At 35.9% G+C, this 15,458-nt stretch overlaps 1 protein-coding gene across 1 annotated transcript; it reads left to right on the forward strand.

Moving 5' to 3' along the window:
* LOC127804777 (mini zinc finger protein 2-like) lies at positions 1 to 583 on the forward strand. The gene has a single exon (XM_052341782.1). It carries the CDS (start codon positions 78 to 80, stop codon positions 360 to 362), a length of 285 nt encoding a protein of 94 aa, XP_052197742.1. The 5' UTR covers positions 1 to 77; the 3' UTR covers positions 363 to 583.
* The last annotated feature ends 14,875 nt before the right edge of the window (positions 584 to 15,458 follow it).

Here is a 15,458-nt window from a genome sequence, read left to right on the forward strand (position 1 = left end):
CTGGATTAGTACATCGATCTTTTTTCAATCCCCAGGAGCCAATAATCTCCACAGCAATTGGAGAAGGAGAAGAAGAGATGAGGAAGCGTCAAGTGGTACTGAAGAGAGCCGAACCAGCTCCGCGAAACTCCAGTACTGCGTCATCTCTAAACCTTAGGAGCACTGTGCGATATGGAGAATGCCAGAGGAACCACGCTGCCGGCATCGGAGGCTACGCCGTCGACGGATGCCGGGAATTCATGGCCAGTGGGGAGGAGGGGACAACCGCTGCACTTACCTGCGCCGCCTGTGGCTGCCATCGGAGCTTCCACAGAAGAATAACGGATCAGGCTACCTCCGAGTCTTCTTCAAGTGGGACGTAGAACAGGCCAAAATGATTCTCAATATTCGTTCTACTTTAAATTTGAATCCTTTGGCATGACCATATAAGTACTATATGCCTGCAGTTGTCTTGTTCTATCATAAAGTTCCCTTTCCTTTCATTTCACTGGCTAGGTGATCATTAGATGATGTCTAAAAATGGCCTTGTGATTTGGATTTCAGATTTCTAGTTCTAGTTGTTGCTAATGTTGTTACTGTGTGATGTGAGCTCATGAATTACTTAATTTGCATATTTTGCCCTTAACTGGAATTCGTATGTTTTGCCACTGCACCGCCTACAGTTAGAAAAGTAGGGTTTCAATCTGAAAACACTAATTATTTTATTCCTTTTCTCCCATTATTTCTCTGCCAAAGTTTGCCTAGCGAGCTCGATCGATCTACTTATATATCTACTTCAATTCGAAACTAATTGGAAGAATCTCTTTATGTTTCTTGTGCTAGTTTCTAAGGTTAATTAGGTCAGAATTGCATGGCTGCCATATATATATCTTGATTGAATTTGTGAGTTAATCAGATTAATCTTTCTTGAAAGATCATGATCAATTTGGAAATTTTTCAAGCTTATGGCCCATTTGCATCTAATCATGTTGGTTGTTATAGTGGAATGGCTCATTAACAATGTCCATAAAGGGAGATTAATTGGTCTCAAACCATACCCACTCCTGATGAGTATACCGATCCCTAATTGATATCAATCATTTTGGGTTCATCTTTCGGTTAGTGATTATACCCCAGGAAATTAAGAGAGTGAATGTTCTGAAGAACACACACACACACACATATATAAAATTCAAATGGAAACCAAATCCTACCACGTCTCGGATAAACCCTAGATGTTTCCAGTCTTTTAAATATTTTAAATTAATATCGATTTATGTACTTTCTAACATGCATTGAGGATTAGTAGCATTAAATAAGAGAAATCTGAGAGAAGACTGCAGAACATGACCTGGAAGGCATTTTCAGTAGTAGCATGAAGAAGAAGAAGAAGAGACAAGAAAAGCATTGAGCACGTGGGGTGCTGCACGGAGGTATGGCTTAATCTTAGCAAGTGTTAGGCTAATTAAGTTTATCAAAGCCTAAAACCTCATATTGAACAAGACTGACTTTATAATAACTTTTTCAAAATGAACTTTTTAATTATTGGCAATTTATAAGCAATCCAAAAAATATATATTTTGACCTTGCAAAAGGTTAAAATGTCCTTAAATTATAAATTTTTTAAAGAAAATCTTATATCTAAAATAACTTAAACTAAGCCAAACATGCTTTCAATATGATAAATGTTAGATCTAGCACATGATTAGTTAAGCTATCATGTTAATACTAATAATTTTTTTCTGTAACTAAGAAATTTATAATACAGAAAAAGCAAAACTATATACAAGCATCACTAGGGCACAAGAAACAAAAGCATAGGAAAAAACTAAGCACAGATAAAAAATACAGAGAGAATCAAATAGCAAAGGCCCCAAAAAAACGCTACAAGTTATCTAAGACAACGCAAGGGAATGTGCCTGTTAGGCTAATTCGCAAGCGTACGAATCACACAAGTAATATAATGAATGAGTAGAGTGTCAATCCCACGAGGATTGGATTAAGTACCAAAATTAAATTAACTTTAATATTATTTAGATTATAAAAAAATGAATTTAAATAAATTAAACTAATGAGAACTAAAATTAAATGTAAATTTAAAAGAAACTTAACTTGGAAAAAATGGAGGCAACTAGGGTGTTTCGAATCCACTTATTAATCCATCTTAATTTTCAATCAATTGGGTTTCTGTCAATTCAATGGGGGTGAATATCTAAATTGGTTAGTTTCTTTCCCAAGATTTATTAACCTAATTAAATCTCAATTTGTTAACAATCAACCTATTTCCCAATAGTTATAACAAATCGAAATTCATTGTTAAGTTTCAATCCATTATCCCTCGTAAGATTCAAGTATCAAATCATTTATCAACTCTCTATCTTATGAAATTTATTACTTTAACCTGTTATGAAAATCACCCTCTCGGTCTCAAATCATAATACAAAATCAATTAAATGATGGTGAAATCACTCAACCGCATTAAAAACAAGTAATAAATAATTAAAATCACGATAAAAAATCCAATCAATAAAAATCAATAATTCATAACAAGTTTCATCTCAAACCCTAGTTAAATAAAATTAATTCATGATAAAATTAATTAAAATCTGAAATAACAGTGGGAGCATAAAAAAAAAAAATTAAACAATGAAGAAAAAGAAAAAGATGAAGCTCCCTGCCCAGATCTGTTCCAGATCTGGGTGCTTGCTGCTCCGACGGATCCTCAGCCAATTTAGCCCACTGTCTTGCGTCCGTCTTCTTCTATTCAAGCGCCTGCCTTCTCAATTTCTCCTTTTCAATGCCTTAATCCCTATGCCTTGCGTCCTCTGGCACCCCAAGTCTCCTCCTAGCCTCCTATGCCATCTCCAATTATTATTATTATATATATATATATATATAATTGTGTGTGTGTGTTGCACGACGGCTGCGTTCATTCCTTCCTCCTCCACACTTTATATATTATAATATATATATATATATATGGAGCCCTAGCCCAAATCTCACATTCACGCCATTTACTTTATAACATATATAAATAATATAATATAATATAAAATATAAAATATAATATTTAATATACTATTAGTTATATTAACTTTAATTATATTATAATATTATTTATTTTTATATTTATATTATAATATTAATTTGAAATTAACTTTATAATATCTTTTTTTCTTTTCTTTTTACCTCCAAATCTTCAAAATAACATTGAGTTCTTACAAAAAAAAAAGATTAAAATGATATAAAATCTATATAAACACACATTTTATGTAAGAAAAATTACATAAGATTAAGATGAAAAATACATAAAAATATGCATACAATTAAATCCTATAAGTGCTCAAGGCCAACCCTTGAAGAGACCGAGGGAATTGAAGAGCAAATAGGTACATTTAGATAGCTTTCTGGATGAAATGAGCCAACTGGTTCGCTAAACACTCTTAACCACAGAAGCACTAGTTATTCACGCCAGATGTAGTAGACCATCTCTTGGAGAATTAAATGGTTGCCTACCTGCCGCATACACTTGCCACTCAATCTTTTAGAGGCCCAACATACCCTTGTTCCTAGCGATACCAAGGCCAACCAAATTTAGCCCATCTCCAGAAGTTAATGATATGCTTCAAATAAGGGCACTCAAAAAACAGATGACTATGTCTTTCTGCAACTACATGACATAAGAAACATCGGTTTGGGAAAGGCAAATGCCTATTGAGATGATCAAGAGTCAACAATCTCTCCTTGATAACCAACCAAAGAATGAAGACAAATGCTAGGATCCCTGAGCCATGCCAAACAAGGTCACACCAAGGCACGTTGTAACACCCCGTCTCGCCAGGCGTGTCACTATAAGGGTATCCCTGGGATTTTTTTTTTTTTTTCCTCCAAGCTCAACACGCGTGGTGTGTCAGAATAATCTTCTCATGCAGATACAAACCTCGAGAACCTCAGCCTTGCCCGTTTAACTACCAAGATCAATAATATTAAACTAAACGAGACATAATACAACGCAGCGGATACATTAATATCAAAACACCGTAGTTCTTACATTGCATTTCCTTAGAAAAATACGCAATACAGATCAAATGATAACATTGCTAATATACAACTGTTCATTTACAACCTGAAATACATATTAAAGCCTCCAAACGTTACAACGACTATCAAATTAAGCACCATTAGCCCTCAACTGGCCACGTCCTTGCCCTCGCAGCAGTCCCTGACTAGAACATTAAACGTTCTAAGGGCATAGCCCAGGTTAGATGATAAAACATCTAAGTGACGGCATGAAACAGTTTATACAATGCATGAAAGACACACGAGCATGGCATACGAAGACAACAATATGCAAGACACGTCTAGCTTGAGAAATCACCCTAGCATACTCAACCTCCCATGGAAAACACCATTCCACACACCGTTGGGGTTGAGCTTTCCGCGACATACTTAATCCCTCGAATGCCTCGTTGTGACACTCGTTCACCTGGTTTAACATTAATCCCTCGAGTGCACCGTCATGACACCCGTTCACCTAGTTTAACATTATTCCCTCGAGTGCCCCAGTGTGACACCCGTTCACCTGGATTAACATTGTCCCAATCTCAAGTAGACCCCATCCCGTCCCATACGGACACAACACCAACACGAAGATCAATACCCCGATGATATGAAAATCACACGCCATGCACCGACTCTTTTATAAGTAAAAACAGTTGATGCAATATATCACATGTTCAATATGCAAATGATGCCACAAATACATAAATAAAACGCCTTTGCAGAACAACCGAAGTTCCGGAGGGTAAGACCGCTCACTAGAACTGGTCTCAATTGCATGTAACCTAAGTTCGGGAGGGTAACACCGCCCACCTGAACCCACTACACACCTTCCAACATATTTTCAAGATAAGGTAAAGATAGGATCAGACCACTCACCTCGAACGTATTCGAATTTGCCTCGATCCCCGTGCAACGTCTCGATTTGCGTGCCAAATCTTAGATACTTGAACTTATATGCAACCTCGAGCCACAATACTTCCTAAGCATCATATTTAATTAAAAAAACATTAAAATCCATTTTTCTAAATTATTTCATAATTTCCTCTATTTTCTCCCATTTTTCACCTTGATAATTCCAAAATAATTATTTCCTCAACTATTTTTCCAAATATTTCAACACCATAATTCCTAAAATAATTAAATAAAAATACTGAAGTTGGAATTACGAAAACACCCTTGCTCACACACTTGGCGCGTGTGTGAGGGTGAAGGCTGGCGCGTGGTTGCACGCACCACCGTCTTCTCCAAAAGTCCGGTCACCGGCGGTTACTCTAATGGCTGCAAAACCGGTACCCCCTTGAAGCTCTTGAAGAATCGATCCTAATGGAACCAAAATCAAGCCGAAACAACACCATTAAGGCCTTTAAAAATCGATTTACAGGTCCGATTTGGCGGACCGCCTTTAACCCTCAGCCGATTTCGAATAACCCTCAAACATATACCAAAATGCTTCAAATCGAGCCCAAAGTGATCCTTGATGCCTCGCGACCAAAAGCCCCTTAATCAATCGCTCAAAATCATTCAAAAACTTAGTCGATTTTTGCTTTAAAAGCTCGAAACCCTCGGTCCTATTTATACTAAAATTTCGATCACCTCACGGCCAATCAACGGCCAAGCTTGGTCCCCAAGTGTTCTCCCGACCATATACAACCATCCCCAAGCAAGCCTCGACCATCCCATCGTCGGAAACGGCCTCCACGTGCGGTGGCAGTGCGGCGGCCGAAATCCTTTCGCGTTCACACTATGCCATTTTCTGTTTTTTACACTTTCACCCCATATTTTCTTTTAATTCCATTCTAGCCCCTATCAAGACACCCCTGAACTTTCCAATACTATCACTAAGGCCCAAAAGTCTTGTACTATTCATTTCATCCTTGAAACTTTCGAAAAATTATTATTTTGACCTCCCTCGAGTAATTTTAGAGAATTGCACTTAGGCCCAACTAGTCGATTTGACCTTAAATCCATTCGATTTAACCCAAAATTACTTAAGGGTTGTTCTATACATAAAATATTAGTCCCTGACATGTTCTGTTGACTTTTCGGACGTTTCCTACATCAATTCGATTTTTCTCAGCCCGGTCGACAGCTGTACCGAAAACTGTTCCTAATCCAATTTGTTTCATCACTAAAAATCATAGTTTAAATCGCTCGTCGATACGATATCATTTTTCCTAGCTATCTATGGTCTGGGGTACTCCCTCCGACTAATTCGGTCGTCCAAAACTGCGTTAGTGTACCCTATAGTCTTATGTTTCTGTAAATTCCATTTATACCCTTCATCAAATATTATTTATGGCCTCGCATCATTCTTGGGTATTACACACTTTATACCTCTGAGAAGACAAAATTCTTAAAAGCCTCTCTGACTAAGAAGATACCATTCATCGCCAGAAGTTATAGGAGGAGATCAGGTAATTGATTTACCATAGGCAAAGGCGACATGGAATCTCAGATAACATCTAAGGAGATATTGATCATAGGCCACCATCTCCAATTCCATTGTTAATAATCACAGACACCCGGGCTTCAGAAGATAGTGCCACTTGCCAATGAAGTTGATGCGAAAATCGATCTAACAGAATACCCAAAGGATGCCAATTATCATGCCATAGAAACACCCATTGCTTGCTGTTGATTTTCTACTTGAAGTGTTTTTAAACCACACAACGCAATGACACGAGCGTCCTCCAATACCATGGACACAAATACGGGGTATGGAGAAGCCAAAAACATTGCCCCTCAATCTAATAAGAATGCACCCACCAAATCCAAATGAATTCTTGATTAGCTTGCAATAAATGCCAAATAAGCTTGGTCACCAAAGCTTGATTCCAGACTTAGAAGGCTTAATATCTAGGTTTATTTTCTCCTTATAGGGCAACATATGTCTTTTTAGGCCACTTTATTTTTGTGTGAGTTAAGCTCAACCCCACTCCAAAGAAAAGCTCGAATCATCTATTCCATCTAGTAAATAACCTACTTAGGCAAAATAAATAAAGACACTCAACAAACATGAATAGTTGACAAAACTGACCTGGCCAGCTAAAGGCAATTGTCGAAGGATAACAACTTGTTTCACCATGCACACACTTGATTTTGAACTTTGTCAAGGATTGGCCGACAGTCATTGAAGGACAACGTCATTGTAAGAAGCGAAACACCCAAGTATTGGATGGGAAGGGGAACCTGCCTAAAACCCACATCTAAATATAACTCCTCCCATAAGATCTCATCAGGACAAGAAACAAAACAATCACTTTTGTATGCATTGGCCGCAAGACTAGAAAGCACAAGAAATGATCCAAGAAAGACATGGGGTACCCTTGGATGCCTTGTCCCCATGAGCGAAAAAAAATAGGTCATTAACAAACTTTAGTATGTTGATCTAAGTCCTCTCACACTATTAATGAAACTAAAAATGAACAGTTTTAGCATGATATCTCAGTATCCCCTTCAAAACCTACATCACTAAAACAAATAGACTATTATAGTCGAGTTTTAATCGTACAGACATGTAATTGTTGCAAAAATAAAAAATCAAACGGGCAATGAGGATGATTCTTTTTTTATACATAATAAATAAGATGAACATTTCATTAAGGGGATAAAGACTTACAACATCCACCAATATGATGAATGTATTTTAAAAATAATTATTACTATAAATAACTAAAAACTAAAATTATAGAACAGTAGAACCCAACTATCTAATTAGAAAGTTGATCGAGATGAAGTTGACTCTTCACATACATGGCACACACTCACCCAAAAGGTTAAACAAATTCGATTTTGACAAGCTAATCAAAATCCCAATCTCACTGTTTGAGGGCTCATAGGAAACTTAACAATTGGAGCAGATGGATTCACCACACACACTTGAACATTGACGGTATAATTTCAGTATAATAGTAATTAATAACTCTCTCTCTCTCTCTCTCTCTATATATATATATATATATAAGTATATTGATTTGTACAAATGCAAAAGGCACGTAGGAATTAGTATGAAGAAGGATTATGTTTAGGGATAGCAACCAATCGTCCATTTGACCGTTTACAGATTCATTTAATAAATTTCAAAATATGTCTTTGTCTTTACATCTTTTGAAAATGAATTTTTTCAAATTTATTTTAATTTTAAATGGATAATTCGACTTTATTTTAATAATGTTAAAATAATTAAATGGGCTAATATAGTAACAAAAATCCAAACTTTTTTGAGTTTTTATAATTTAATTCAAACGTTTCAATTTTGACAATTATATCCCGATTTGATCGATTGGATGGAATTTTATCCAAGACCTGAATCCAATTGAAGGGCACGCCACTTGATATTTTAAAACATTTGAGTGGAACTCACATATACACGTTTAAAAAAATAAAATGATATGTTAAATATATATATATATATATACACACACACACAAAGAGAATGAAAGGGATGACAATGACGACAACGACACTAACTAGAGGCAACGACTGATGTGGAATCTAGAGATAGCGATGGAGGTCGATTTGGAATGAGGAGAAAGCCCAACGATTGTCGTCTTTACTTTGTCGCATGACAATTGACATTTCTTGTTTTTTATTTGAGTTTTCACTTGCTCACGACCATCTCATAAAAAGCGATTGACCTCTTGCTGGCCGATGACATCCTTTTCTAGCAACCTCGCCCTCGCCATCAATCACTTAAGCCAACTCTATTGACTTCAACGATCGGCCATCAAGCTTCCAAATTCTAGATAGGCCTCCTTCCAAATCAATATCCATCATTGCCTTTAGTCCAACGCTTTCGCTATGCTCCTTCGTCGTCGTCCATCCCTACCCTTTCTTCTCTCTCTATATATGTATAAAAAACATATATATTTAACATATAATTTAATTTTTTTACACGAATATATGTGGGGCCCACTCAAAATATTTTAAAATACCAAGTGATGTGCCACGTCAGTAAAGGCACATGCCTCTCCAATCAAATTCGAGTCTTGGATAAAATTACACACAATCGATTAAATTGGGATATAATTATCAAAATTGAAACGTTTGGATTAAATTGAAAAGATGAAAAAATGTTTAAATTTTTATTACTATTAGCCCTAATTAAATTTATCTCTATAACTCAAAATATGATTTTTTTTAATTGTTTTAACTTTAAATTAATAAATAAGACTCGTTCTGAACCCATTACAATTCCTAATTATACTTACAAAATTATTTCAAATGGTGTGTGTTGATGTCATCTGTGAGAAATCTCTCACTTGCATGGAGTTACAATGGCTTCATATTGTAAGTGGCTTATATGTTCAAGTAACAATAACAATTTTCTCTTTAACGGACTAAGAGAGATTTGAAAATAAATTATAAGTTATAATTTTTAATTGAAAATCTTGGTCCCTACTCCCTAGGTCTCTTCTCGACTCTCAATCTCATATCCTTCTCGTGTAAAGTTTCTTAAGGTGACCTAGATATTTTTTCATTATTATGGTTGTGGGTTGTAAAAGAATTCTTTAAATTCCTTTGGTATATATTATGCTCTCATAATTATGTTTCCTCATTGATTAAATGTGGTAATGTGTGCACGTTCTTGATGGAAGAACGTTGTGTAAATCTATGATTTTGGTCCCAAGCTTAATCATCCATTCTCTTCATCATACACCATCACTTGGGGTGTTTGAGAGGTTGGAAGAGCCAATACCAGAATTGAAGAAAACTACAATGGCTAGAGATAAATTTCGTTTATTTTCCGCATTGATCTAAATGCTATTTTGGTGTTTGTAGTATGTTAGATCACTTATGTATTTCTAACGGTTGGTATCAGAGCATTGTTTGTCTCTACCTTGACATTTTCAGTATTCTGAAAATTTTTCCAACAAGAATATATGTTAAAGTTTTGATTAGATCTACTCAATTGTCACATATTTCGATGATTTAAGTTTAAAAATCTTTGTGAAATTGTTTTGTGAGCATTCTGCAATTTAAATCATCAATTTTTATGGCTGAAATCATAAGATATAACTGGGTCTTCAAAACGGGTTGAAATCAAGTTAAAATGACCCAGCTGGAGGTTGAAGATGACACTATTCAACAGTGTCAAGGAAGGCTGGGCCTATTTTCATGGATTGTTATTTTAATTACTGGGTTTGGGCCTATTTTTCATGGGTTGTTATCTTAATTAAATGGGTTTGGACCTATTTTTATGGGCTAGTATTTTAATTATTGGGTTTGGGCCTATTTTCATGGGCTATTATTTTAATTAAATGGGTTTGGGCCTATTTTTATGGGCTATTATTTTAATTATTGGGTTTGAGTCTATTTTCATGAGATGTTATTTAATTATTGGATTTCGGCCTATTTCCATGGGGCATGTTTTAATTATTGGCCTGCAGAATTAAATGTGCTGATGGCCCATTTCTTTTAAAAATAAAAATAAAGAATTTTGTATTATTTGTATAAATTAATTTATTATGTCTATATTAATTTATGCAAAATATTGAATGAGTTCATAAATTAATAATATGTGCATAATATTATGATTTAATTATGCAATATTATTTCTTATGGATGAGATAACATATATATTGTGCGTAGTTAAATCATGTAATTTAGATTATTTGCATAAAATTTAGTTTTATGCTTAATATTTAAATGTCTAGTGATCCATATAATTTTAATTAATTAAGGATTAGTCACAACACCCTTAATTAAATAAAATTATATATTATGTTTATTTGGGATCACATGAAGATTCATAGACATTAATTGTAATTAATTATACTTAATATAATAAATTTTATTCCACAAGAACTTTTATTATATTTATATAATTAATTAGGATAAAATATCAAATTATTTTCATAATTTTCCCACATGAATTATGAGTTAGTATATAATTTGATGGTTTTATCATAAAGTGTATTTTGATAGAATTAATGTGCCCATAAATCTTGAATTTAGTACATAATTTGATAATTCTATCATGAGAAACTCATGAATTTGCTTGAATTAAAAATTTAGCCCACAAACAATTTTTATGTTATTAGATTCATTCATGTATGATTTACATTAGTAAAACATACAATTTATTTAATTAGACATCAAATTTTGACATAAGCATTTATGATATTTATGCAGCTTCATAACTTGCTAATTTCTCTGATATTCGTTGTGATATTCTTGAATTAACGGGTGATAACTTTAAGATATGAAATGAGAGAAGTCTTCTTCATTTAGGGTGGATGGACATTGATCATGCTATTAGGAAAGATGAGTCACCAGCAATCACTGATACCAGCACTGCAGTGGACATCGCGCTTTATGAACGATGTGAGCGATCTAATTGCCTCAACGTGATATTCATTAAGACTAAAATTTCAGCTGATATACGTGGTTCTGTCAATCAGCATGAAAAGGTCTAGGACTTGCTAAAAGCAATTGATGATCAATTCATCACTTCAGATAAGGCACTAGCAAACACCTTAATTATGAAGTTTTCATCCTTCTGGCTCACCAACGTGAAAGGTGTGCGTGAGCACATCATGCAGATAAGGGACATTGCAGTTCAACTTAAGAAACTCGAGGTTACATTATCTGATTTATTTCTGGTGCACTATATCTTGAACACTTTCCCATTATAATACGAGCCATTCAAAATCTCATTCAACACTCATAAGAATAAGTGGTCAATTAATGACCATGTGTGTTCAAAGGGAATGTAGGCTTGTGATGGAGCATGGTGAAAGGCAATGCTGACTACAACACGGGGAAAAGGCAAATCTCAGGCCAATCAGAAAGGGAAGGGTAAAATACCACCCCAAACTGATATTAAGAAGGAGTCCAATTGTTTCTTCTGTAAGAAGAAGAACACATGAAGAAGGACTGCGCTAAATTCAAGAAATGGCTTGAGGATAAAGGTAATCCAACCTCGTTTGTTTGTTATGAATCTAATATGGTTAATGTTAATATTAACACCTGATGGATTGACTTTAGCTCTACAATCCATATTGCAAACTCTTTGTAGGGTATGCAAAACTTAAGGAAGCCAGTGGAAAGTGAGCAAAGCATCTTATCCGAAAACAAAAATGGGCTCATATGTGGAAGTTATAGGAACGTGTGTTTTAACTTTAAGTGGTGGTTTTATTTTAAAATTAGATAGGACCTTCTATGTTCCAAGTTTTTCACGAAACTTGATTTCAGTTTCCAGACTTGTGCCTTTCGGATATTCTTTAAAATTTTTAAACATATCATTCAGTTTGTTTTATAACTTTGATTGTGTTGGGAATGGTATTTTGTCTGATGGTCTTTATCGTGTTAATTTACGAGACAATACCACTTATAGTTCAATGCATGTTCATATTGGTACTAAAATGTGTATTCTTAACGAAGACTCATCTATATTATGGCACCGAAGATTAGGACATATCTCCATAGAGAGAATTAAGAGATTAATAAAAGATAGGGTACTTAGTACTCTAGATTTTACTGATTTTGAAACATGTGTGGACTGCATTAAGGGAAAACAGACCAACAAGTCTAAGAAAGGTGCCAAAAGGAGTTCAGACTATGGGTGTGCAAAAAAACCGGCACACCGCGGAAACTGCCCGAACTAGACCGAACCGCGCCGAACCGGTCGGTTATTTTGTTAAAACAGTCAAAAACGGTTTGTAGTATGCCCAAACCGCGGTTTACATGGTTTGGGCCCTTGGCGGTTCGGTTTCAAACTGAACCGCCAGACACTTGAGATTTAATAAAAATTATAATTATATTAATTATTATTAAAGTAATAATGCACCGTCCTTTGAATTAAAGCTACTGCGCGCGGTTGCTAATGCCATTAACACTCATTTTGTTTTTGAATTGTCAGACACAAATTGTCAAACTCATAGGCTCTCACACAACCCCACCCCACTCAGAGGCTCTTATGCAACCCCACCCCCCTCTCTTTCTCTGCCCTATAGCACAAGGACGCCCATTTGCCTCTGTCTCTCACATTCTTTGCTCCCACAGCCTTTCCGTCTCCGTCCCGCCATTCTCTCTTGCACTCTTTTTGCCCACAAATGACAACCTCATTTCTTATTTCTCTCTATCTCATTCTCTGCTCCCAGCACAACCTCTTCGATCGTTGTAACTGCCTCCCACTGCTGCGAGCTTCACCGCCCACACCGTCGCCATCCACAACGCTGTAGCCGATGGTCGTTGACTCATTGCATCTCGCTCTCTACTTGTGGTCTGGTCGTTGCAGCATTCCCTCTTCCTCTTTCTCACTCTCGACTTTGGTTCGAATAGCTTAGTGGCCAATGGTCGCTATTGTACGGGCTGCCCAGCGCCCCTGCCTCTCTCTCGCTCACTACCACTGTAAGTTCTCTCCTTTATTGCTCTATTGAGTTTGGAGTTTCAGGCTTATAGGACTATTCTATGGGTTTTGTTGCTGGCATATTAGGGTTTCCTGTTTCTCAAATCGTAGAAACGGGTATATATATGTGCGTTGCTTTTCTTTTGATCAATAGTGCATCAGACCGCGAAAATCGCACCAGACCAAACCAAACCGTCGGTTTGGTTTGATGCCAAACCGCATGTGCGGTTTGGCGTATTGAAAATAGCTTAAATCGTCCAAACCGCACCATGAACACCCCTAGTTTAGACATATTAGAAATCATACATACTGATGTATGTAGTCCAACCATGGACTCACATGGTTAAAAATATTTCATCACCTTTATTAATGATTACTCACGATATATGTATCTCTACTTGCTTCATAACAAAAGCGAAGCATTAGATGCCTTTAAAATCTTTAAAGTTGAAGTAGAGAAATAATGTGGGAAACAAATAAAAATCGTGAGATCAGACAGGGGTGGAGAATATTATTTTAGATACACTAATGATGGACAAGTACCTGGTCCGTTCGCTAAATTTCTTCAAGAGCATAGAATAGTTGCTCAATACACCATGCCTGGTTCACCAAACCAGAATGGTGTGGCAGAAAGAAGAAATCGAACATTATTGTACATGGTGCGAAGTATGCTTAGCAGCTTCAATCTTCCTAAATCCTTGAGGATTGAAGCACTAAAGACGGTTGTGTATATATTAAATCGGGTTCCAACCAAGACTATTCCAAAAACACCATTTGAATTATGGAAAGATTGGAAATCGAGTTTGCGACATATGCGCGTTTGGGGATGCCCGTCTGAAGTAAGAATTTATAATCCACAAGAGAAGAAGTTGCACCCGAGAACCATTAGTGGGCTTTTCATTGGATATGTTGAAAGGTCTAATGGATACAGATTTTATTGTCTATCTCACAACACTAGGATTGTGGAATCAAGAAATGCCAAATTTCTTGAGAATGACTTGATCAGTGGGAGCGATCATATTAGGAATGAAAATCCTAAACATGATCATTCAGAATTTCAACCTTCCACCTCAAATGATAGATTGGTTATAGTTCACAACACCCTTCAATTTCCAACTGGTGTTGAACAATCAATCAATGAAGTTCCACAAGCTGCTGATAACATTCTAATGGATCAAGTAGTTTGGTAATTACCAGCACCTCCTGAACAACCAGTTGAATCACGAGTTTTTCAAGAAAATGTTGATACAACATTAAGGATATCCACTAGAACTAAAAGGTCATCAATACCTAATGATTATATAGTGTACCTATAAGAATCTGACTATAGCATTGAAATCAAAAATGGTCCTGAGTTATTTTCACAGGCCATGAGTTGTAAAGAGCCAGAATTATGGTATAATGCCATGAAGGAAGAGATGAGTTCTATGAAGAGTAACAGAGTTTGGGATCTTGTTGAGTTGCCTCATGATGCAAAAGCCATTGACTGTAAATGGGTCTTTAAGGCTAAGAATGACTTATTAGGCAACATTAAGAGATACAAGGCAAGACTCGTTGCTAAGAGATTCACTCAGAAGGAAAGAATCGATTTCACAGAGACCTTTTCTCCTGTATCAAAGAAAGATTCCTTGCGGTTATTTTGGAATTAGTAGCTCATTTTGACCTTGAGTTGCAATAAATGGATGTGAAAACGGTTTTTCTCAATGGAGATCTGGATGAGGAGGTATATATGAAACAACCTGAAGGATTCCCCTCTAATGATGGTGAGCATTTGGTTTGCAAGTTCAAGAAATCCATATACGTCCTAAAACAAACATCTCGTCAATGGCATTTTAAATTCCATGAGGTAATTTCTTCATTTTGATTTGTTGAAAACCCCATGGATCAATGTATATACCAAAAGGTCAGTGAGAGTAAGATTTGTTTTCTTGTTTTATATGTGGATGGCATTTTGTTTGCAACCAATGATAAGGGTTTTCTACATGAGGTAAAGCAATTACTTTCTAAAATTTTTGATATGAAGGATATGGGTAAGGCAACTTATGTCATTGGCATTAAGATCCAT

This window comes from Diospyros lotus, chromosome 6 (assembly GCF_014633365.1).
Source record: "Diospyros lotus cultivar Yz01 chromosome 6, ASM1463336v1, whole genome shotgun sequence".
Classification (NCBI taxonomy): Eukaryota; Viridiplantae; Streptophyta; class Magnoliopsida; order Ericales; family Ebenaceae; genus Diospyros; species Diospyros lotus.

Bases quoted from the DNA above. Each gene is read 5' to 3' on its own strand.
- LOC127804777 (XM_052341782.1), top strand. From the start codon at position 78: ATGAGGAAGCGTCAAGTGGTACTGAAGAGAGCCGAACCAGCTCCGCGA.